Genomic DNA, 25,843 nt, shown 5'->3' on the forward strand with positions numbered 1-25,843 from the left:
AGGCTGGGGAATCTAGCATTTTTATGCAATCCAGGAAAAGAAATGGCTTTCAGAAAGTTTAAGAGCAAAAGTCAGCTCTCTTGAGTCTGATCACCAAGGTGGCTTTAGGTTACTAGTCTTGAGGCTCTCCTTTGGATGAGGGTGAACCCTGAAATGAGAGCCGCTTCTGTTAGCTTGGGACCTTGTGTTAACTCTGCAGGAGGACGCTGGTGCTCTTAACTGAATGCCACCTGGCTCACTGGCTGTGGCCTTCAACTGGCCAAGGCTTGGAAGGCATGGCTTCCGGGTCTGAATATGTTCCTCACCAGCCACGGGACTTCGGAGAAGTTGCTTTTCTGAGCTTCAGTTTCCTAAGCTGAGAAAGGGAGCCAGCCATGACCCGTGACTCTAACCCGCTGCGGTGTACGTGCAACACTGTTTTGAAAACTGTCAGACACTCAATTCGGTATGCCATGTTTTCCTCCTTAGGGCCATACCATGTCCTCCTCCTCCTCCTTCTTTAATTTTTTTTTTTTTTTTTACCATGGTTAGCTTTAACCTGCCTCTATGTACATAAGCAGCAGTTAAGATGGCTTGCCCCCATTTCCATCCGCTTTGAGGTTAAATTCTCCTTTTCACCTTGGGGTGGGCAGCTCCAAGCCTTTGCCAGGGAGCACCTTCATCCTGGACCATTCAGGGAAGCATCCAGACCCCACATCCTATAGCATCTGACACTGAGGGGTCAATAGCTGAGGTACCAGGGTCAAGCTGGACCATGGATGTCCCCTTCCCCTTAGTTGGCTCAACTCACTGAATCCGTTAACGTCCTGTGAGCTGGAGGAGAAGCCTTCATCGTGGCGGCTGGTGCTGAGCTTGGTGGTGGGTTTGTCGGCCGAGGCCACAGGTCCCATCTCCCTCTGAGCTCCACTCTGGGTCTCCTTCTGCTTCTTGGCCAGCTTCCTTTGGGACATGTGCAAAGGGAAAAATCACAGTCAGATGGTGACAGTTGCTTTAATAAGCACTGGAAGATCAGATTGCTCTCTTTCCCCACCAGTCATCCTCAACCCCCAAACCTGGTCCCTTCTCCAGAAACAGAGTCAAGGCAGGTCTGCCAATGTCCAGGTGGAATGAACCTCAGTCTACCTGAAACCGTTAATAGCCTCCATTTGCTCAGAAATTTGAGACTCATCGTGCCTCATCCCGACAATGGGTTTTTTTCAGTTGAGCTTAAAATGGGAAATCAATGAGATCTGCACATTTCTGTTACTCTCCCTTCAAAGGGAAGAAGAGGCCAAGTGGGTCTCTCTGTTCCTTTGAGTCTGAAGGAGATTCAAAATCAAGTCTGGCCTCTTCCAGGGATTAAAGCAATGAAATAACCCACTAAACAATGGTGCACTGAAGTCAGGGCTGGTGGTTGGCAGTGGGTGAGGGTGGAGGTCAGTTAGTCTTGTAACTCAAAAGTAGAACAATTATTCCCATAGTGGAACCTCAGAGCCAGACAGGCATTTACAATGATGACGATGATGATGACGGACAGCCATGGTGCTCAAACTGGTGCAAGAGAGAACCACTTGGAGAGCTGAAAAGGCACATGGCTCCTAGGTCCATAGAAAGGGGAGAGGGACTGGAACTTTGCACGGCGACCAAGTTCCCCAGGTGATTCTGACATGAACCACTGGGGGTTGCAACCATCAGCTTTGGCAAAAGGCAGACCTGGGCTCAAATCCTACCTCTAACACTGCAGCCACATGACCCAGGGCAAGTTCCCAAACCTCTTTAGGTCCTGAACTCTTCCTCTGTCTACTGTGGTAAGTAACAAGCCAGCCTCACGGGGTTGTGAGGATTAAATGAGATAATGTGTAACGCTCACCCAGCACAGTGCCTGGCACACAGTGAACACGTAACACATGGCAGCCGCTATTCTTGTTTTTGTATCATCTCTACTAGTCCAGCTACCCTCCACGGCCAGAAGCCTCCCTCCCACAGTCCCACTGTGGAATCCCATCTCCCCCTGGATTATATCCAGTGATGGAGACCGTGGCATCTCACCAGGAGGCTGCGGGTTAAAAAGTTGTTTGCATGGATTTGAAATCTACTCCTCTAAAATTTTAACTGAAGGGTCTTAGGTTTATTGTCAGAGATATAAAAACATGACTAACCCACTTGCATGTGACAGTTTGCCAAATATTTCTTAAAACCCAGCATGATGCCTCTGCATTTACCCAACATTTATGCGTCTATACACAGTAATTATGTTCCTGCGACGCACAAGGCTACGGGTTGTACGGTAAACGTCTCGAGGGTCACTTCTTCCAGGTACCTTGCTCAATTTTTCAGTCTCAGCTTCAAATCTTGGTCACTTCTATTTCAACACAGAAAGAACACATGTCCCAGGGAGGTAAAATTCAGCACATGTGGGAAATTGCCGAAGTTGAGCCCACATGATCACGAAATAGGCAGTTTCAAGAGATAACGACCCCCCTGTCAGAGGAGGCGTTAAACGCAAGGATGAACGGGGACTTTGAAGTGTTTTAGAGACTGACGTCGAGGACCAGTTCTAGTTTGACCGTGCTCTCCCTCACATGGCCTTTATCTAGGTGGAGACTGCACGGAAGAATGGCAGATGGCACACTCGAAGGAGGAGAGTTTATGCATCAAAGGACTGTTGACAAAGTGAGAAGGTGTGATACCGTGACAGGAGAGCTGTTCACCACCTGTAGGTCCAGGGGCACAAACAGAGGAAGCAGTGACCAGAACCTAAAAGGGGTCACGAAGAGGAGGCCACCTGTACAGAAGCAGCAGCCTTCTCCCCAGGGATCCAGCCAGTCCTGGATGACCTCACGGGGAAGGAACCAGAGGCATAAGCTCTCTGACTGCATCGTCCCCTCCTCCTCTGACCTCCTAGAGGGGCTCTCATGAGCTGAACCCAACTGGAAGCCAAAAGCATGGCATCCACACAGATCTTGCTCTGTAAGCAGAGAGCAGCGCAGAGGAGCATGGAGAGTGAGTCTAGATCCAGGAAATTCTAAGAAAAGAGCTTTCGTTGCCCACAATTTGAAGACAAATGCAACCTAAAATGGGGTTCCTCGTCGTCGTCTTCTTTTTATGTTCCATTGGCCTGAGGAAGGAAGGGCACTCAGGAGTAGAAGTGCATCTTTCGGTTATAATGGTTTAACCACAGGCACGCTGCTCGTTTAGTGAAACCATCCCAGAGAGAGAGAAAAACACGAGGCAGGCATGGGACCAGTCGGGCCCCTTCTCACCGTCGGCAGGAAGGCCGACAGCGGGCGGGGTGGGGACACGAATGAAAGAAGAGTGAGTAATTCTGCTGCTGATGGCATTTCAAAGTCTGAGTCTTCATCTATTATCAAAAAAGAGTGTGTTTAAAAATGTATATGTGACCTTCTTAATCATAAATCTGGAAAGATATACAGCAGATCCTCTGCCCCCATCTGAGTCCTGCTCACACTGCCCCAGCAGGAACTAAAAGGAAATCCGATAAGGGAGTTAACTTTCAAGCTATAAACGAGTGTGTACTGGGGGCTCTGATATTTCCTAAGGGCAGAACTCCCAACTCATCCCATTCTGTTCAGGGTAAAATAATACGGAGAGAGTTGTCTTAGGCACAAATCACTGGCTTCCAAAGGAATAATTCTAAAAAGGCCTTGCCGTATCGATGAGAAATGGCATTTTACAGAAATGTTTGGGTAGCTCTGAACACCTGGGTTAAAACATTTTAAGAATTGAGCTTCTCCAAAACATATAGATATTTAAAAATTAGACAACTGAGTTGTAAAAACTCAGGTATACGACATTCTTTTGTGTGTGTGTCATGTAACAGGTTTTATTTTTTTTAACATTTTTTTATTGATTTATAATCATTTTACAATGTTGTGTCAAATTCCAGTGTAGAGCACAATTTTTCAGTTATACATGAACATATATATATTCATTGTCACATTTTTTTTTCTGTGAGCTACCATAACATCTTGTATATATATTCTTAGTTTTTAGCCAAAGGTTCATGGGAGGGGGTGACAATGCTACATAAAATTTAAAAAGATGAGGACAGGTGCTTCAGCAATAGGTAAACACAGCTACAACATGGGAATGGAGGGAATATAGAAGGAAATAAAACACAAAACCATAATCTGCGATTTTTCCTTTATAAGAATTCAAAATTTAAGTATTAAAAAACCCTCTCAGTAATTCAGGAAAAAAACATATTCATTCCTATACTCGTAGAGTTTAGTTGATTCATCTCCCTTTTATTTTTTTCCCTTAAGAGAGGGGGAATATCCAAACTCGTGACTAGGGCCTACAAGACACTCAGCCTACAGCTCCAGGATTCAACTCAGCCTTTCCTTCCACACGCACCTCCTTTCAGGAGACATCACCTGCCTCATCCCCCTCTCTGCACCATTCCTCAATACTCTCTACTCCTTAATGTGCCCCCATTCTTCTCCCCTGGCCACCCACTCTTCACCCTTCAAGGCTCAGTGGCATTCAAATGTCACGTCTTTGAGGTTTCCTCTTGCTCTCCTACACAGACGTGTGGTTCTCTCTCCTTGGTTGACTCACCCATTGAACACGTATTTATTTAGTACCTACATATATCAGTCTCTGCTGGATGTAAGAAGGTCATAGTGTCAGACACCAGACACGGCCTTGACTTTCACAGAACACAAGAGACGAATGGCCAAGACAGGCATTAAACAGATAAATACAGAAATCAATACACAATCACAAAGGTGAAGAAACGCAAGAAGGAAAACTACATAAGGCAACGAGAGAGCAGCAAATATCCCGCCTGAACCCCAGGAGATTGAGGAAGGCCTTGCTGCCATGTCAGCTAAGCACTTGACAAGTTCAATTGCAGTCATTCGACTCTCCTACCCACGAAGGCAAGAACCTCTTGGGTGAAGGGCTTTCAACTTCTTGCACCTATTCCAATTTCTTGCTGAGTGTCTGGCACACAGCCGGTGCTCAATAAATTTGTTGTACAAATTTCTATTTAAAAGTCTACAATTTGAAGTGTAGATAAGACTGTCATCCTACTCTGACTGCAAATTATAACCACTTGAAAAAAAGATACATATAAGGAAAGAGGAAGAAAAACCTGCATGAAATTAGTTTGTGACCTGAAGTATTTCTACTTAACGAATATTTTTGGCTAAGAACTTAGCATTTCCTTCCTGTGGCTGTCACAGAACTCCTGGGATGTTTGCAGAATTGATGGGATGTTCACAGAAGTCAGGGACGTTTTTTCCCCCTCACAGCCCACAGAAGAGCTATAAACTATAGAATGTTTTAAAAAAAAACTCATTAAGACAGTCACATGATAAATGGGATGATAGCCTAACTCATAGAATCCTCAGATCCCTCAAGGGTGGTGACTTCCTCGAACTTGGAATTTTTTTTTTCTAGTTGTTTGAGATTCCTGCCAATTGGGTCCCACAATTTCACCAGCAGGGGGTACCAAAAGCTGTTCAAAAGACAGCATTGCACAAGCCTATCCATTCCTCTGCAGGGACATTTCTAGAGCTGAAGAATGCTTTAAGATATAGCAATCCAGAGTCTAACGGCTTCTGACAGGTTGGAACCTTGTGACGTGGCCCCTGGTCTTTTTCCTTCCAACAGATCACTCGGAGGTCTCCCCAACCTTTGCTTGTGAGTTGAGTGAGGGTAGGTGGCATGGGACGTGCCCACGATGGACCATGAGTTCCATGATTTATTCTGAGAACCACCCTTTATAAGGGAGGGTGGCAGATGGGATGGTTCAAGAGAGGACTGTGGGTCTGTGGAAGGTTCTGAAGTCATGCTACAAGAGGAGGAGGAAGAGAGTCTGAAACAAACAGGGACATTTCTCACGGAGAGGAAATATTCAAGAATGCTCTCTTCACACATATGATGTGTCTGGCTCTGTGTGGCCCTGGTGGGTGGAGTTAGAACCAGGTGGGCTTGACACATGGCAGACATTTCTAGCAAAGTAGAATAGCCTGGGTCTCTTTCAGTAGTGCCCAGTGCTCGAATTGCCCTTCTTTGGCAACCTTCTCTTCACCTTTAAAGGACCAACTCAAGGCCCCTTACTCTTAGAAGTCTTCATCTCCTCCCCAAAGTTAGTAGTTTCGTTCTCTTTGTACATTAATTTGTTGGAAAAATATTTAATGGGCACCTACTTTGTACCCCTGGCTGTTAGGAGGAGACCATGATGTGAAAAAGCCAGACACAACCCCTGCTCTGTTTATACTTTTGGAAGGAATGAGCTCCCCATTACTGGAGGAGTTCAAGTAGAGACTGAGAAGCCACTTGTCAGAGAGGTGGTAGGACATTCCAGCATCTGGATTCTGCAAAATCATTGAATGTGTGGGCTGAGGGATAGTGTTGGGGGTTCCACTTTGGGCTCTTCCCTGCCTGTGAAGAGCCATGCCCACTCTCCAGGGGAGACCCTGATCAGGCATGCCTTCCCTTCCCCATAGTGCTCGTTCCCTGACCTGCCCTTCACAGGCATCTCTGGACAGACTTTCCTGGGAAAACACAAAGACTGGAAACCTGTAGCCAGAGCGGTATCTCAGCCTAAAGGAGGTGGACAAAGAAAACACAGCTTAAAAGCCAGCACTGCACTCAGTGAAGTCTGGCTGTTTCTGTGCTGACATGACTGGGTCTCTAATTAAATCTACTCACCAGAACTGGAAGGGAACTGCCTACCATCTCATTTTACGGAAGAAACTGAAGACTGGACAGAGGAGGGGCTTAGCCAAAGCATGAAACACATCAGTGGAAGCCATGGGATCCTCACCATGCTTTCTGCCTGCCAGCTCAGGACACCTGTTCCAACTTTCCTCCACCTCTCCTTTTCGGGATAAAATTAGAAGTGCAAATTCAGTCCATGGTAACGATTCTAGTCACTCATGAACACAGCAAAGCCTCATGAATCCAAACCCCACTCACTCAGAATGACCCTAATAACCGAGGCAGAGGCTGGGCTACAGGACGTCAGCATTGATAATGTAAACGAGGACATGGAAGAGTGCAGGATTTAAAGGAGAACACACCACTTTCTCTTCTCTCGGAGGCAGGGTGACACAGCGGTCTGCACGTCAGCTTTAGTGCCAGACAGCCTGGCGTCGAAACCTGGCTCCACCTCAGGCTTGCTGCGTGAGCTCTCGCAAGCTACTCTTTCCTCTGCGTGTCCGTTTCCTCCCGTCTGTAGAACTACAGGTAACAGTAGTGTTCCCTGCGAAGGTGCTTGTGAGATTAAATGGTATGTGGCTACCAAAGCATTTTCCCCAGCACATGGGACACGGTGAGCACTCCATAAATGCTCTCTGGCAATCTTTCAGATATAGGAAAACAGCCACGTGAATTTAAATGGCCTCGTAATTTTTTAAATATGAATCCTCTAAAACAGATGCCCTGAAGAATGGCTTTCCTCTAAAAACATTCCTTCTTTGATGTATTCTAGAGCTGTGCTTCTCAACCTTGGCTGCACAAATCATTTGGGGAGCTTTAAAAGTTACTGAGGAGATTCTAAGTTAATGGGTCTGGGGTGCAGCCTGGGCATCTGGGGTTTTAGAAGTTCTCCAGGTGGTGGTAATTTATCACCAAGCTTGAGCACCCCTGACGTAGAACACTGGTTCTCCAAGTATGCTCCGGACCAGTAGCATCAGCTTCACCTGGGAACTTACTCGAAATGCAACTTCTCTGGCCCCACCCTTGACCTACTGAATCAGAAACTCCAGATGATTAATATGCACTCCAGGCAATTTGAACGCATGATGAAGTCTGAGAACCCGACTGTGGAGAACCTACTCTTCAGCTGGTGAGAATTAGTGAGGAGTCCCTAAGATGTGCCATCAGTGACCGTGGAAGACCAGGAGGGAGGAGACCTGGGTGCTGGCTCTAAATATCTTACGAGGTTACCTGGGACACGCCCTTTCCCCTTTCTGGATATTGAGCTCACTATAATGGGGGGAGTTGGCATCTAAGAACCATGGCAAGAAGTGATGCTTTTTAAACGACTCTTACTGTGCTATACAGAAGAAATTTATCTTTTATCTAGTTTATATACAGTGAGTGGTTAATATTTGCAAATCTTGGACTCCCAATTTATCCCTTATCATCCACTTTCCCCCTGGTAATCATAAGTTTGTTTACTATGTCTGAGTCGGCTTCTGTTTTGTAGATAAATTCATTAGTATCTTCTTTTTTCTTTTCTTTTTTTTAGATTCCACATATGAGTGATATATGTATGGATATGTATGACTGAAACATTATGCTGTACACCAGAAATAGACACATTGTGATTGACTATACTTCAATAAAAAATAATAAAGATTCCTCCAACTTTGGGAAAAAAAAAAGACTATTACAGGTTGACTTGTGTTCCCCTAAAAGATATGTTGAAGTCCTAACCTCTGCTTCCTGTGGACATGACCGTATTTGGAAATTTGGTCTTTACAGATATAATCCACTTAAGCTGAGGTCATTAGGGTGGCCCTAATGCAGTATGGCTGGTGTTCTTACAAGAAGAGGGAAATTTGGACAGAGCCAGACAGAAGACAGAGGCAGCTGCAAGCCAAGGAAAGCCAAGGACTGTGCAGCCACCTCCAGAGACTGGGAAGAAGCGAGAAAGGATTCTACTCAGAGTCTCAGGCGGAGCATGGCCCCACAGACATCTTGATTTTGGACTTCTAGCCTCCAGAAGTGTGAGAGAATAAATTTAGTTGTTTTAAGCCATCCGGTCTGTGGTTCCTTGTTATGACAGTTCTCAGAAATGAACATAATGACCACAAAAGAATGAATCCTAAATTTATTGTATCTATTTACTAAACATGTATATAACACTTGTTCCTTTCCAGGCACTATTGAAGGCTATTAAAAACACAATGTATTAACTTCTAGAGTTATTGGAGAATTAAAGAAGTTAATACATTAAACTCTAGGAGATTGAGAGTTTTACTAACCCCATTTTATAGATGAAAGAGTGAGGCAGAGAGTTGAAGAAACTCACTGAAAGTCACCCAGGCTTTAAGAGGTGGAGCTGGGATTCAAACCCAGGCAGTCAGGCCTCTGAGCGTTCCTTAAGATTCCTTGTTATGTCACGCTCAGCCACGGACTGACACACGTATACCCTTGTCGCAAAGCTTTCTCCGTCGGCTCTCCTCCTCTCCAGGCAAACACACATGCGCATGTACACTCACACCCACTCACATTCTGCAGGCACTGCACATCCTGTCTGCTCTCTACCTCTGCTGGGTACCAATTATAGAAGGTAGTTGGTGGTTCCTTCCTGGAGAATCACTGGAATATACATTTGAGCAAATACTACCATGTTCTAGGTACCTTAAAACATCTATAATCCTCACAGCAACACTGTAACGTGGTGATTATTTCTTTTGTTTTACAGATGAGGAATCCGGGGCCCAGAGGGTTAATTCTAAACTCCTAAAGCACGTAAAGGGACCAGGTGGGATTTGAGCCCCAGTTCCTCAGACTGCAGAGCCCTGCTCTCCCCATCAGCCTGCTCTGAGTCCTCTCTTGGACAGCAGATGATCTGTTACAGCCTCATAAATGTCTAACGATAGGGAGCCAGTTCAGCAAATTATGGTGCATCCTCTGGATGGAATATTACGCAGCTATTAAAATGATGGAGTGCCATTAAGAATGATAACTATATAACAACGTGGAAAAGTGATAACTGGATTACATTAACTTTAAAAAAAAACAGGAAAATAAAACTGTGTCTACATTGTGATTACCACTGTGAGAAAGTGTATCTAAGCTGATGTGTTAGATTGAGAGCATTAAGGATAATTTTCCTTTCTTCTTTGATATCCATTATTGTACCCAGAATGTCTTTGCAATCATTATTTTTAAGTAGCAGCAGGTAATTAAATTCTAGGTGTTAGGTTTGTCATAGGTTCTTCTTCCACCTGAATTCGTGGAATTAAAGCTACTCTACATTCTTGAGTGTGGCAGGGGTGTGACACACTCTTGCTCCACACCCCACCACTCCCACCCACCAAACAGCATTGCTGCTTGTATGTTTCTAAACCAGGACACCTCTCCTTGAACTGAGCAACTTCGTATAAGGACAGCCAGCTGGAAGCGTAGATGAAAACGACTCTGATGGCAGTGGTATGAATCACCCGGGGAGCCAGGGCTGTTAGGAACACACAGTTAGCAAATAGCAGATGTGTCTGTCCGTCAGAGGGTACTGAGCAGTGCACTGGCCTCATGCATTGTGCATCAATAGTGGCCTGGCACCCTGGCCCGGCCATGTGGGAGAAGTCTTGCCTAAGGAACATCTGATGAACTGATTGGAATGTCAAAATGTCATTAAGGATAAATTAATGGATGTGTGAGTTTGGCTGTAAGATGCAAAGCCAGCAAGATGACAGGCAGCCAATGGGCTGTTCCCTAGCCCAAGACATGTGGCGTTTGCAATGGAGATTCATAGTCTTTATGCAATGTGAGGTGCTTTGCCGGGAGAAGAATAAACAGAAATGCTTCAGCACTTAAGTGCCATAAAATCACAAGCATGAGATAAATTAATTAGTGTACACTAGGAAGGCAGCTGGTCTGTCTGTACTCCTGGGGAAAACCAGAATGGATGGCGCTGGGCTGGAGATGACGGGTCTCAACACCAGCCTCCGAAAGAAAGCAATTGAATTTAATGTGCAAGCATAAACTGCAGCTGATGGGAAGATACGTCTGGTCTGCGCTTGTTTTTCTCATGGATACCATTTCTGTCTGCTGCTTCTGTGTCCGTGGGTCAAGTGTCCTAGGTGGCTGGGGAGACCCGGAGCGGCTACAGCTTGCTTCTGATGCCCCTGCAGGTGAGGGTGGGGAGTGACGATGGTATCGTGGTCCCTGAATACAGGGGAAAACTCTCCGGAAGCCTGACTTCCTGTGGCATCCTGTATCGGGGGTGGTCCAATCTCCAGTGCTGGGCGGCTCACTGCCACACGTTCAACCTGTTCTACTGTTGGACAAGCAGTGTTAGGAAGCTCTTCCTTATGCTTCTCTAGCCTCTTCCTCCTTGTAATGTAACAACAACAGTAAGGACAGTACTAGTGCTCACGGAGCATGCGCCAGGTCAGGTCACCACCTCCTCTTCCCCATGTTACAGTGCAGAAAACGGAAGACCCGAGAAAGTGAGAAACACTCTCAGGACGACATAACTAGTAGATGGCAGAGCCAAGGTCCAACCCAGGTCTGCTTAAAACTAAGTCTTAACGTCTTAACCAGCACACAATTCTGAGTTCCATGACCTCCACTTGTGGAACACAGCCTGGCTTTTAAAGCAACACAGAGCATGAGAAGGCAAGACAGATGGGAACAAACATTTGAAACATAAATTGGGTACTTTGCTAAGTACCTGGCCTGGGTGAGCCTAATCTACCTTCCATGCAACAGCCTTGTGTATGTGAAGTACGTTACTATTTCTCCACCTGAGACCTCTTGTTTCTTGTGGTTTTTTTTGTTTGTTTCCATGTACATTATTTATATACAAAAATCACTCTCATTTCTTTATATTAACAATGAGCAATTAGAATATGAAACAAAAAGAACAGTACCATTTACAATAGGATAGCATGAGGGAAAAAAAAAAAAAGAAATATTCAGGTATAAATCTACCAAAATATGCATGGGACCTACATGCCCAAAACCACAAGAAGGTGATGAAAGAAGTCAAAGTAGACTCATACAAATGAAGAGACATAGCATGTTCCTGGGCCAGATGACTCAATATTGTTAAGATGACAGATCTTGCCAAAAGGATCTACAGACTCAATGCAAGCCCAATCAAAACCCAGCAGGATTTCTTGCAGACATCAACAAACTGAGGCTAAAATGCTATTGTACATTTATTCTTTTTTTTTAACTCTTTAAAAAATTTTATTATTTTTATTTTTTAGCAATTTTTAGTTGAGTTATAGTCATTTTACAATGTTGTGTCAAATTCCAGTGTAGAGCAAAAATTTTCAGTTATACGTGAACATACGTATATTCATTGTCACATCTTTTTTTTGGTGTGAGCTACCACAAGATCTTGTATATATTTCCCTGTGCTATACAGTGTAATCTTGTTTATCTATTCTGCATATGCCTGTCAGTATCTACAAATTTTGAACTCCCAGTCTGTCCCTTCCCACCCCCTACACCATTGGCAACCACAAGTTTGTATTCTGTGTCTATGAGTCTGTTTCTGTTTTGTATTTATGTTTTGTGTGTGTGTGTTTTTTTTTTTTAGATTCCACATATGAGTGATCTCATATGGTATTTTTCTTGCTCTTTCTGGCTTACTTCACTTAGAGTGACATTCTCCATGGACATCCATGTTGCTGCAAATGGTGTTATGTTGTCATTTTTATGGCTGAATAGTATTCCATTGTATAAATATACCACCTCTTCTTTATCCAGTCATCTGTTGATGGACATTTAGGTTGTTTCCATGTCTTGGCTATTGTAAATAGTGCTGCTATGAACATTGGGGTGCAGGTGTCTTTTTGAAGTAGCGTTCCTTCTGGATATATGCCCAGGAGCGGTATTCCTGGGTCATATGGTAAGTCTATTCCTAGTCTTTTGAGGAATCTGTCTCTTCAGCAAATGGTGTTGGGAAAACAGGACAGCAGCATGTAAATCAATGAAGCTAAAACACTCCCTTACACCATACACAAAAATAAATTCAAAATGCATCAAAGACTTAAACATAAGACAAGATACAATAAACCTCCTAGAAAAAAAATATAGGCAAAACATTATCTGACATACATCTCAAAAATGTTCTCCTAGGACAGTCTACCCAAGCAATAGAAATAAAAGCAAGAATAAACAAATGGGACCTAATTAAACTTACAAGCTTCTGCACAGCAAAGGAAACCATAAGTAAAACAAAATGAAAACCTACAGAATGGGAGAAAATTTTTGCAAATGATGAAACTGACAAAGACTTGATCTCCAGAACATATAAGCAGCTCATGTGACTTAAGAAAAAAACAACCCAATCCAAAAATGGGCAGAAGACCTAAACAAGCAATTCTCCAAGGAAGAAATACAAATGATCAATAGGCACAAGAAGTGCTCAATATCACTAATTATCAGAGAAATGCAAATCAAAACTACAATGAGGCTTCACATCAGTCAGAATGGCCATCATTCAAAAGTCCACAAATGTCAAATGCTGGAGAGGCTGTAGAGAAAAAGGAACCCTCCTACATTGCTGGTGGGAATGCAGTTTGGTGCAGCCACTGGGGAAAACACTATGTACATTTATTCTTAAAGAAAGAAGTGGCAGGGGAAAGCCTTCAAACATCAAGTGTTCAGAAAATGAAAGCCGGCACCTCTTGTCATGTTAAATATCAAAATCGAATAGGTCCATTTAAAAATAAAGTTATTTCTCTATGTCTGGCATAGCTGAATTTGAATAAAATCCTCTCCAGGACACAACTCTACTTATAAGACATTATAAGCAAAAACACATTAAGAGAGAAAAGTTTGCTTAATAAAGTTAGAAGTGGGACTTAAGAGGCCTATTTTTAAAAAGTCATAAAACAACCCCAACCTTATTCTCTCTCATCTTTGTCCTTACTTCTCCAATGCAGGTTACAAAATGTCATACAATTGTAAATGATGAATGGTCTTGTTCCTATTTATACACTGAGTGTATTAAAAGAGATGACGTGGTTGGTACAGGTCGCCTCCCCACCAAATTATAATTTGGAGCAATGACTACACACTTCCATGTGGGGATCAACTTTGGACCTTATTCCTCACTTATCTCTGCTGGTCTAAACGGGTCTAATTCTTATCAGTTCTGCTGCCATATAAAGTAGCCTCCTTCAGAAAAAGGAACCCTCCTACACTGTTGGTGGGAATGGAAATTGGTGCAGCCACAATGCAGGACAGTATGGAGGTTCCTTAAAAAACTAAAAATAGACTTACCATATGATCCAGCATATACTCTGGGCATATACCCAGGAGAAAAATATAATTCAAAAAGACACATGCACCACAATGTTCAGAGCAGCACAATTTACAATAGCCAAGACATGGAAACAACCCAAATGTCCATCAACAGATGACTGGATAAAGAAGATGCAGTATATATAAACAATAAAATACTACTCAGCCATCAAAAAAGAATAAAATAATGCCATTTGCAGCAACATGGACGGACCTGGAGATCGTCGATCTAAGTGAAGTAAGCCAGAAAGAGAAAGAAAAGTGCCATATGAAATCACTTATATGTGGAATCAAAAAAAAAAAAAGGACACAAATGAACTACTTATTATTTATAACTTAGATGGTTGATTTCTTGAATATGTGTAAGCACATCTGACTGTCCTTTATGATTGGACTACTGCATTCTGTTGATTCTTATTTTGTGGTTGGTTTTATTCCTTTTTAACTATGTAAGTTTAAAAAGCTAAAGCTCTAAACTATTTTTAGGGGAAAAAAAAGAATTGCTTGAAATCTGTGGAACATTATTTGGGTTTGAATATCTGGTAAATTGGAAATACTTGCTTTAAATATTTCCAATTGCTTTATGCAGCAAAACCACCATGAGAATGTGGGATCTAAGGTTTTTCTGGGAGATCCAGGGCTGATCAAAGTGTATGCATCCACTGTACTGCTGTGCAGGTAGTTTAAACCTGCTTTAAAGGTTTTTAGGCTGTGGTGGGGGTAGACATCTTTCCCCCAAACAAAACCAACACAAATCATCCCCTCAACACACACAAGTAGCCTCCTTCAGAATTCTTGTCACACCCACCTCCAATCCATGTTAACAACACAGCACTAGTAATTGGCAACTCTGTTCCATGATTTCTTTCTTTATATAGTGTGAGTCCTGGGCAGTTTGGTGAACCTTCATTTCCTTACACTTAAAATATGTCCCCACTGCAGTGACTCAAAAATTTCATGAGACATCTATATGAAAGAACTTTGTGAACTGCAAAACATGAGTGAACACAACAATATAAAACAAAAGGCAACAGTAATAATAACTACAATGTACTGAGTATGTTCCAGACAGAACCAGATGTTGTGCAGGCATTACATTATCTTACAGAGTCCTGGTAAATCCCCACAGTAACCCTCTGAATTTGGTATTGCTGTTCCCCTGTTACAAGACGTGGAAACAGAGACTCTGAGAAGTTAGGTTAGAAAGTAACAAAGTCCAAGATTGAAACCCAAATGCAGTCCCTGCTCTTTTTACTACCATGCTGCAACTAGGTATTGCTTGTTGCTTTCCTCACCATTCAGGGCTAAGGCCAAGCGCTGTTTAATACCCTTAAGGAGTGGGAGGTGAGATTACAGAGGTATGATTTATGGAGCAAATTGTCCCCTGCCTGGAGGGCTGGAAGGCACCTGCACAGCAGTACAATGGATGCACACACTTTGATCAGCCCTGGATCTCCCAGAAAAACCTTAGATCCCACATTCTCATGGTGGTTTTGCTGCATAAAGCAAAGCTAAGACGAAAAGAATGTATGAAATCCCATATCAACCATATCTGAGCTTAGATTTTTCACCGGAAGCCCTTTCACCAGTAGATGTCCCAATAATAATTGACATGGGAAAGGAAGAAAAAAAAAGTAAAATAAAGTACAGCAGGTCTTGGCTTTTCTCTGTTTCTAGAAAAGTACGTTGTAGCTAAGCTGTTTTCCAAGACAAAACGAGCCTTCTTTAATCCTGAGGCTCAGTTTGGTTTATAATCTTAATAAAACCATAGTTTCACTCTTTATCAAAATCAAGTCCACCCAGTAACAACAGGGTCTTAACCATACTAATTGTTCAATCTTTCCTCTTAAAAGTGTCAGGGGTTGGTGATATATATCCAACAATTGCCACCCTCTTGGGATGTTCTGCATGGAGATTCAAAGCCATGGGAAGGAGAATTGCTCAGCCAATGCTTTTTTTATTCTGATGGAAAGGAGATTTCACAAGCAGAAGTGCTGAGCTTCTTGGGGTTTCATTAGTGAAGGGAATGCTTCTGAACAAACACTGCTCAGGAGATTGACTGTGGCTGAGCAGTCTTTACTCCACCACCACCTCTACAAGCAGTAGCTGTTACGAGAAATTAAAAGCTATTTTTAAATGTGCCTGGGGCCTTTTTGCTATTCATTAAACAGCCTCTGCACATTCACGAACAGCACAAGGATTGTCTACCTCAATGTCTATAGGAAGGGAGTGGTGCCATCAGACAGCGTCCTCTCTTCTCAGGATCCTGCCAGCCACACTCAGGTCCCAGCATCATAATCCAAGCCATGTCTATTTCACGATCCCGCGGGGCCAAGTTCTCATCTGAGGTTCTGGGTTAGGTGACAAGACCAAGCCTTCAGGACAATCTTTCAAAAATGCCTTTACTCCATAATCCTGGACTCCGAAACTCTCCCAGATGGGTGGTTCTCAACAATGGTTTCAGATCAGAAGAACCTGGGGAACTTTTATACGTTTAGGCACCGCTCGAGACCAATGAATCAGTCCTCCCAGTCCTTCTTTATAGGTTGAGGTGTGTGGTCCCCTCCCTATCTAGCCATCCTCCTCAAACATACACCAGTTCCTCTGAACTCCATGCCCACGCGGGAGGCAATATTCCCAGTAGGACTGTCCAGAATAGAGTTGCCCCTTCTGCATTTGGAGAACCATGCCTCTTCTAAGGCAGGTTTTGGCAAGTGCATTACAAAGGACAAGTCTGTCCTCCAGTCCCTACATTTAGAAATAACCAAAATAGCCCTTCTGTCTTTAATCCTAGCCTTTTCTCTGCCCACTGGTCTACAGTCTTCTTATGTTAAAATGACATTGCCTACCCTTGTGGGTTTTGCCAGCATCATTCATTGACTCTGATCTCTCATTGGAACCAGCAGGGATGGATGCCAGGAGAAGGGGTGTCCAATCCAACTGCTCAGAAGAGAATTTTTGTAAGTTGAAGGACCACTGTCTACAATCTCCCTACTTGATTCTATTTGGTAAATTCTTTCATTTTTCTTGCGTCTGGAAGTGAAAAACAAAACTATCTTCTCCCATCCCTGACACATCCAACCACGGTTGTGTTCTAGCTTAGCTCTACTACTTGATAAATGACAACAACCCAATGAAATTTAATTGAAATGAAAAAAGCAAATGGCAGTACATTATAGTATTCAATTCCTTAAGATGATCCCATGAATCGGGAAGTATCATCCCCATTTTATAGATGGGAAATGAGACTCAGAATGTTTAGGACTCAAAGCTGCTAAGCAGGAGATCTGGGATTCAAACTTTCTCCTTCCTACTCCATTTTTTTTCTTCCTCTTTTATCCTTTTGAAGCTTTTCCTAGCATGTCACCCACTTAGTTATAATGTGTGTGTGTCTATTTCAAGATAATGAGGCCAAGGAGAAAAGTGGGTGAATGGGTTATTTCTTCAGTGAAACCTCTTGCGTCTGCTCTATACCAGGACCCCTATCAGGCCCTTTAGCCCATGGTATCTCTCCTCAAATCTTTCCTTCCTTTGTCATGTCTCCACTGCTCCTCTTTCATGCATTTGTAACATTATTTTATAACTATTTGTCAACATGTCTGAGTCACCTTTTAAGCTGTGAGCTCCTTGAAAGAAGGATATTAAAAAAAAAAATTACCACCTAGTTCAGTGCTTAGCACAAAGGAATTGCTCACCTCAGTAAATGCTTGTGGAACGAAAGAATATATCATTTAATCATCACAGCTGTTCTAAAATGTAGGTGTTATTACCCCCATTTTACAGATGAGAAACTGAAGTTGAGATGGAGTTGAGGGGCTTAACTGAAACCGTGGAGCCAGAATGCCCAGGGCTCTTTCCTACACAGCACCATCATCTATCTAATAACACCCTGCTAAGTACCCCCAAGCCCAGCCAGACAACTAGGTAATAAGTGGGAAGCACTTTGGAAGACATAAAGCTGTATACACAAACAAGATGTAACCATTACCATCATCATCAACACTGCAAAGTTTAACTAAAGCACTTCCTTCCATTAAAAGCCCGATGCTGCAACACTTAGGCATTTTCCAGCTTATGCATCTGAGGATCCTTTCCTGGCTACAGCCCTAGTGCGAGAGTCATTCTCCGTGTGGGGATGTTTGCTGGAGGCAAGTGCTTTCAGAATTAAGTCCATTCCTGCCCTGGTGACACATTGTTCAGGGGCACGGTGGTTGGGCACTTCTGACCCTAGTTCCCTCCTCTGGCTGGTCCAGCAAAAGGATCTCACAATACTCATCTCTGATATACCGTGAGCACCCCCAGGCTGGAGCTGCGTATGAAGATGCCCGCAGCCCTCCTGCCCAGCACGGGCACCGGTGAGAAGCAAATGCCTACGAATGAACGATTGTCTGAGGAAGGCCTTTTTAGAGTTTACTTATTATCAGTGGTGACCCAGTTAGTTTGTACACAAAGGGTCCAAAGGCAATGAGGTATGCATGTTCAGGGGAAGGGCATGCATACTCTCAAAGCCACTTGTCTCCAGTGGTCAAACTGAAGAAAAGGAAATGGGAGGTGGTCACAGGTTGGGTTCCTGGAAATTCGACTCTGAGACAGAGATTAACATGCAAGAGATATTAGGAGGAGATTCTGGGGTTAATATCTGTGGAAGAGAATGGAAGGGAAGGGAAAGGAAGGGAAGGGATGGGGTTGGGAGGGGAGAGGAGGGGAGAAGAGTGGGCAGAAGGGGAAGGTGAATGGTGATGGAGTCACAGGGATGGCTTAAGCAAACCCCATGGGAAGCTCTGATGCTGGGCTGACTTTGACACCCCTGTGAAAGTCAGATATTGACCAGCTATTGGATGACCTTGGGTGAGGCAGCTCTGAAGAGCAAGCCATCCAAAAGGGGGCTGTCAGCCAAGGGTGGTCTGCCAACAGTGGTTCTAGCAAGTGGAGGGTACGTCCACTCTTGACGGGGGATCTGAATAGCACATCACAATGCTGTCCACAGAAACTTCTCTTTCCAACCGTATTTCCCTAGGTCACTCCTCTCAGTCAGCACAGAGTCCACCCCCTCCCTTTTACTTTCTTTATGAAGTTCAAGTGTGTTTACAGAGTAGAAACATCTGAAATCACAGACTTTTCTTGTCTCAAGACATCACTGATGCTGTTGGTTTTAAAACTTAAAAAATAAACTTAAAACTGAAGTATAAACATCATTCTCCATTTTCGGAGAGGAAACACTCATTTGTACTTTCCCCGATTAAGGTGACAGAGCCTCTGACTTAATGGATTTGCCCTGTTTGGTATTCACGACTGACGTGTTTAGACTCTAATTCAATAGCGTAAACAATAAAGCATCCGTTCAGCTGCAATCTTTATCCAAATCTATCTGTACACACGCTCCAGCCCAGTGCATTTATATCTATCTTGTTGCAATAGCATTCATTAGATTTATGCATTTATAATTGCGACATGCAAGTACAACATTTCTAAGCCTAAAACCAATATAAAATTGCAAAATAGGTGATCTGAAAGCCCTACTACCACCATATGCCAAAATAACAAAATGGAAACTAACCAACTTCAAGAGAACGGAATACTCTCAGTGGGAGATACAACAGAATGGGGGCAGCAACCTCATACATACACCCACCTGTGTGTGTTCATTCATGTAATCAACACAATCTTACAATGCCTGATTTGTTCTGGGCTCTGAGTCAGTCACTGGGAAATGAAAGATGATAATACACACTCCTCGTTGACAAGGAGACAGATGTGCAAATACACCCAGGGCTGTGTGCAGGACCTGAGAATGGTTCGTGAGTGCGTGAGTCGATGGGTGAATGAGTGAAAGGTGAACGCACAAGAAGGATATGAGCCCGGGACTATGGATGTGGTCTGTGGAAGTTGAGGGGGGCCACCTAAATCAGAGAATAATAATTCTACCTTTTTAAAGATACTGGAATTTTCCAGGTGTGGCAGGTGGCTAGGCATTCCAGAAAGAGTACAAAGGTGTGACACTGAGAAAGGGACAGTGGTGTGAGCATCAGGAGAGGAGCTGTTCTCAAAGTCAGCACGCAGACCATTAATCCGCAGTGTGTGTAGAATGCAGATTCTCAGGCCACGCCTTCAAAAGAGCGGGGCAGACCTGGGGGTGGGGCCCAGGGATCAGAATTCTCAGCAAGGTCTTCCCCTGGGCTGAGGCGCAGCAGGATGGCAGCCGTCTGTGACTTGCCTTCATGGTAACGCCTTCTACTTTCACCTGTCAACATGTTTGCTGTCAGCTTTCGGTAATTGATACTTATCATCTTTAAATGGTTTCCTTCTATTCTTATTTTTCTTCATTTTTATTTGAAGTGACTGACGAATTACATAAAATGCTTTTTGAGTATCTCTTGATATAATCACTTTAAATTCCTCTTTAAATGTACCAAGGCAATGATATTTGATTTGCAGCCGCCTCTGATGTGAAAGGTGTATGCATTTGAGAAAAGGAAGGCGGTTTCTTACTTTGGTTGGGGACCTACTAAGTGTTAGGCATCTTCCAAACATGGTCTCATTGAATCCTCAGAGGATCTCTGTGAGGTATGCATTTTTCATCTCCACTTTACATGTTAGGAAACTGAGACTTAGAAAAAGTTAAGTGGCTGGTCCAGGTCACAAAAGCAAAGGCTGTCTTAAAGCCACAGAAGCAAGGGAAATACGGGGTCTGGAGTTGGCTAAAAATTGCTGCCTTTTTTTTTTCTTTCTTTTTAAGAACAGGTCATCTCCCTGTTGACTTTAGCTGTTATGTCTTTTATTTTCATCTCGTTCTTTCATTTGTTCCACGTACGTTTACTGGAGGTTCACGGCATGTGTCAGGGCACCATGGGGAACACGCCAATGAAAAGGAAACATCCTTAAGACACATTTGCCCCTGCCCATGATAACAAAGTGACTGCAGTGAGAGTTGGAGAAAAGAGACATTCTGCAGGAGGAGAGAATCGGAGAATCCTTCCTGTGGGAGCTTGTGCTTGATCTGGACCCTGAAGGATCAATGCAGGATTTAAATATGCTGAAATGGGGAGAGACAGGAAGGACACGAAAAGCCCAAGAGTTCCAGACTGTCCGCACACAGGGACCAGTCCAGAAGGGACCCACCTTCATGACACCAACACAAGGCATTTGTTCAAGGCGAAGTGAGATGTTTAAGTGCTCTCTCTCTGCCAGAATGCTTGGTAAACATCTTAGTGCTTTTTCAAGAACTGCTACACTAAAACGTCTCTGTTCAAAACAATTACTGTGCCCATCACACACCTTGAGGTAAATTAACCGGTGAACGCATGCCAACTCTTAATAGCCTTTTAAAAAGCAGACACTGAAGGTGTTGGGTGCTGCTTTACTATAGAAAGGGAAAAAGGAATTCTAGAGAAGCATTTCTGTCAGCGAAGGACATGAGGAATAATGGCTGCTCTTTATAAAATACCGAATTTGTGTCAGTCACTCTACAGATTACACTCGCTCATTACTTAGGAAATGCTGGAAGTCGCTGTTGTTATCACCATTTTGCTGATAAAGAAACTGAGGTTCAGAGTGGCTCCATGATTGTTCAAGGTCTGAACAATCTGACGTAAGAGGAAGACCTAGAATTGTGATCTACACCAAATTATGATCTTACACTAAAACCCACATTATTCTCATTTTAAAAAATGTGTACTGGACAAAGCAGGAGTCCATTCTAGACTCCTCTGTCCCTGGGTCCCAAAGACCCCTCTGTCTATAGACCTGTTTACCTGGTCATTAGCACTCTTTTGGTGCCCCCTTACTCTACCCTGTGGGCTACCACTGATCTGGCAGCCCAGTGCTCTCAGCTCTGACCACATGGCAAAGCCCCAGGACAGCAAAGACAGGATTGCCTCAAGGGCCTCCTTGCCAGCTAGGAATGGCTACCACTTCTTGTCTCTAGCCAGGTTCGGATGTCCATGCACAGAACTGACGCTGTACAGGCAGATAAACTTGCATTTGAATCCTGACTCTCGCACAGCCTGGCCAAGGGCTCCCCAGGTACACGGTCCAGGCAGGAGCCCTGAAGGTCTAAGGAGAGGGATAGACAGGGCTTGGGGGTATGTGGTCCTGGATTCAAACCCTAGCCCTGCCACATCCTGGCTGTGGGATGTAGACAAGTCCTCAAACCTCAGCCTCCACGTCTGAAGAGACTCAGTGCAGTGACATGTATCTCACAGGGCTTGCTGTGAGCATCAGATGAGCCCTGCACATCACAGCCGGTCATTCTTTTCAACTCCCACCCCTTCGAGGCTGGTTCAGGTGCCCTTCATTCACCTTTGTGTCTGCAACAGCCAACACACGGTGCAGCACGTTGTAGGAGCCACAAAACAGGGTGAATCTTGAACCCTATCCTCTCCCTATCTCAAAAGTCTAGGGCAGGGGTAGGAAGATTATGGCCCTCAGGACAAATCTGGCCCATCATCTGAGTCTTCTAAATAAAGTTTTATTGGAACACACCTATGCTCACACATTTACATATTATCTATGGCTATTTTCCTGTTGGAACATCAGAGCTGAGTAGATGCAACAGGGACCCTATGAACCCATAAAGCCAAAAATATTTATTACTGGCTCCTTACAGAAAACGTTTGTGGACTCTTGGTCGTGTGCACAGGACCTTTCGATGGGGGAGAACCCTTGAGGACCTCTTGGTTTTGAAAAAAAATTCCTGTTCCTCCCCTACCCACTCTTTATATCCTCTTTCCCTGCTTTATCTATTTTTTCTCCTTAGTTATCTCAGCCATTACATAACACCTATAATACTTTTCTTATATATGTTGTTCATTTTCTATCTCCCCCACTAAAGATCTTCACGTGGGCAGGGATTTTTGTTTCCTTCTATCCCAGAACCTTGACTAATGCCTGGCACACAAATGGGAACTCCACAAACACTTGTTGAATGAATAAACATGGATTTCATCAAAAAGGCTGTCCAGCCAATGCGTGTTGGAGGCTTTCTCATTCAGGGAAGATCCTGAGGCTTTCAGAGGGACCAGATGATTTCCCAACCCCTGCAAGGAGGGTATGAGTTTTCCTGTTTTATAGACGAGACAACTGACTGCTTAATCAGTGTTTCTCACACTATAACGTGCACATGGATCACATGTTACCATGTTGGTTCTGGCTCTGGAAGTCTGAGCGGGGACACTAGGTGCTGCAGTTCTGACAGGCTCCTGTGTGATGCCAGCGCTGCTGGTCTAAGGACCTTCGTGCAGGCAGGGCTGAAGACACCCACTCAGGGTCTACACCTAAGAAGTGGTGGAGTGGAGTTTTGAATCTGGAGATCATGGAGTCACCATTTTATTCCTTGTTCTCTCTTCTCCGTCTACATACATCTCTCAATCCTGTGGTTTTTCAAGACCTGTCACGTGTCCCCTCCTAGCCTCCCTATCCTCAGACACTTTGCCTCCAGACCTTCCGTCCTTTAGCCACCCCCACCTCCAGCATCTTCAGCCTCTCTCTTCTGCACATGTGCCCAGGACTTTCTGGCCCTTCAAGTGGCCAGTCTCATGATTCTCCTCTGTTTTAGGGCCAAAGGTTAAGAAGTCATCCTCCTCATGGGCCCTAGGCTGGCTGGCTTCCTCCCTCAACCCGACCCCACGATCAGTACAAGTAACTTCTCATAGTCAAATGTCAAAGCCATGCCCAAGCCCTCCATGTCCATCTCTCTGCAGCATCTGCTGTTGTCAACTCCTCCTTCTGCAGTGGCCTGCTCCTGGTTCTTCTGGTTCTCTTCCTGTCTCCTGTCTGCTTTGCCAGTTCTTCTCCTCCTCTGAATCTGTAACCATGGTCAGTTCCTGAGCTGGCGTGAGTTTCACTCTCCAGGATGTGTCATGTCGAACACTAAGTCTGCACCCATTGAAAGTCCCATCTTGGTCATTGCAAACTGAACTACAAGTACTTGCATATCTGTCTCCTGTACCCTCACTCTGTTCATCTTTGATTTCACCACAGTGTCCAGCACAGAGAATGGTATAAAGTGGGTGTCCACAGACAGTGCTACGTACACGGCTCACAGACTGATGGGGTGAGGTGCCTAGAGGCCGTGAGGGGTCACTGCATGCCCACACCTACTGTGGAACACTGATGCTGGAAGAACCTTTAAAAGACCTGAGGCCACCCAGGGGCCACCACTACTGCCCTGACTCCTTATGGTTTCTGAAAGGGGAGGGGAAGAAAATTAACATTTCATGAGGGCGAACTTTGCGCCAGGAACTTTACAAAAGCCCTCATTCCCTATGAGTTAGGCACTATTATTCTTATTCTAGAGTCAAGAGAAATGAGGTTCAGGGAGTTCAGAAAACTTGCTCAAGGCTATGTGACTAGTGAGTGATGGAGATGTGACCTGAACCCAGAGCTGTATGACCCCTAAAGCTCACTCTCCTTCTACCCCAGCAACAACATCCTGTATTGTTTCATACCTCTGAGTCTTTGCAGAAGCTGTTTCCTCTGCTCAGAATTCTCGTTTCTTCAGCACTAGGCAAATCTATCTCTAAAAGCACTGGTAACTATCCCCTGCCTCATTAAAAATTAGTTACCCAACTAAGTGCCCCTGTCCCACGGTACACGTAGGTCCATCTCAGCTGACATTTCAAGTATTTGATTTTATGCTAGTCTCTCTGATAGGCTTAAACATGATGAGGGTGGGGCTCAAAGTCCTGGCCATCTCTCCATCCACAGTGTCTGCAACATAATGCATGTTCAACGCATGTTTATTAAACGGAGGAATGAACAAATGAAGCACGTTCTCTGATACTTTCAGTACTGGTAGTCCAGGTTCGTTGGTTCCTACACAGCATGAGGGTGGGGATACCAGACTCTCACCTGCTCACCTCCTGGGCCTATTGACCAGGGACCCAAACACTGAACAGAGGGATGGGAGAGCTTTTTGCTGGCTCCATCCTCATCTGTGAAGCCTTCAGCAGATGATCACTAACAGATATGACTCTTCTCACAAGGCTGGGTTTGCCAGGGGTGGAGGAAGACATGGAATGATGGACAATACACTTTACAAGGAACAAGGTGTTCTGAGTTTTAATCCCACTCTTCTGCTAACTGGATGCAAGATTTTGCACACTTCTCTGGATCTCAGTTTTCAAATATGGAAAACACATATTAGAAATGTGAAATTAACTCAGTGATTTTCCTAACTTTTCATTTCCAAGGATTTATTTATGGATTTTTTTTCTCCTTTACTATCATGTTGTGAAATTGTCTGCCTTAGTAATAAGAAAAATCATCATCTTTATTTAGAAAAAACAAAGAAAATTGTTAGGCAATCAGCCATCTATAACTACCAACAAAATGCATTGATAGGATGTGATAACTAATGATAAACACAGGACTGAGATAATTCCAGCCCAAAGCAAAGACCCTGGATGTTTCTGTCACCTGTGAAGTTGGTTCTAGATAAAGTCATGATTCCCTATAGCCTTCCTGAAATAGTGGAAACAGCCAATGAATTTCTTTCTAATCTTTCAGCCCCTAGGGCTACACATTCCTCAGGAAGACACAAATTGTCTCTGAAGGTGCTGAGATCAGTGATTCTGTTTTATGTGTGCAAGTCGTGCAGAAGGATTAGGTTTTCTTCCTGCTGGAATTCGAGGATTTCTAACTAGAAAATTACACTGACAAAGAAGAAACAGCCCTTCACATCTCCAAAAATAGAGGGCAAAATCCAAGATGGCAGAGACATAACGGACATGAACAATGACAGTGCTTTCAGATGGAAAACATCTAGGTAAAATAAAAACTTTGAGGCTACAGATGGCTTAGACAGAAGTGAGTATGAGAAACCAACAAACACTTGGTTGGTGCAGGAAATGCATGCTACAGGTTGCCTTACAGGGCACAAAGCAAAGTTACCCCG

The 25,843-nt window shown here is 43.9% G+C and overlaps 1 protein-coding gene across 10 annotated transcripts in view; it reads right to left on the reverse strand.

Moving 5' to 3' along the window:
- Positions 1-25,843, reverse strand: part of PTPRT (protein tyrosine phosphatase receptor type T) — a 944,743-nt gene that overhangs the window by 118,892 nt on the left and 800,008 nt on the right. For all 10 annotated transcript variants that reach the window (XR_012500633.1, XR_012500634.1, XR_012500631.1 and 7 more), the window contains one exon: positions 791-939. Coding sequence is in view for 5 of the 10 variants with exons in the window: in XM_074347294.1 (XP_074203395.1) it covers positions 791-939 (149 nt within the window). In the remaining 5 variants the exon portion in view is untranslated. The remainder of the gene's footprint in view (positions 1-790; positions 940-25,843) is intronic.

The sequence above is a fragment of the Camelus bactrianus genome, chromosome 19 (genome assembly GCF_048773025.1).
Source record: "Camelus bactrianus isolate YW-2024 breed Bactrian camel chromosome 19, ASM4877302v1, whole genome shotgun sequence".
Taxonomy (NCBI): domain Eukaryota; kingdom Metazoa; phylum Chordata; class Mammalia; order Artiodactyla; family Camelidae; genus Camelus; species Camelus bactrianus.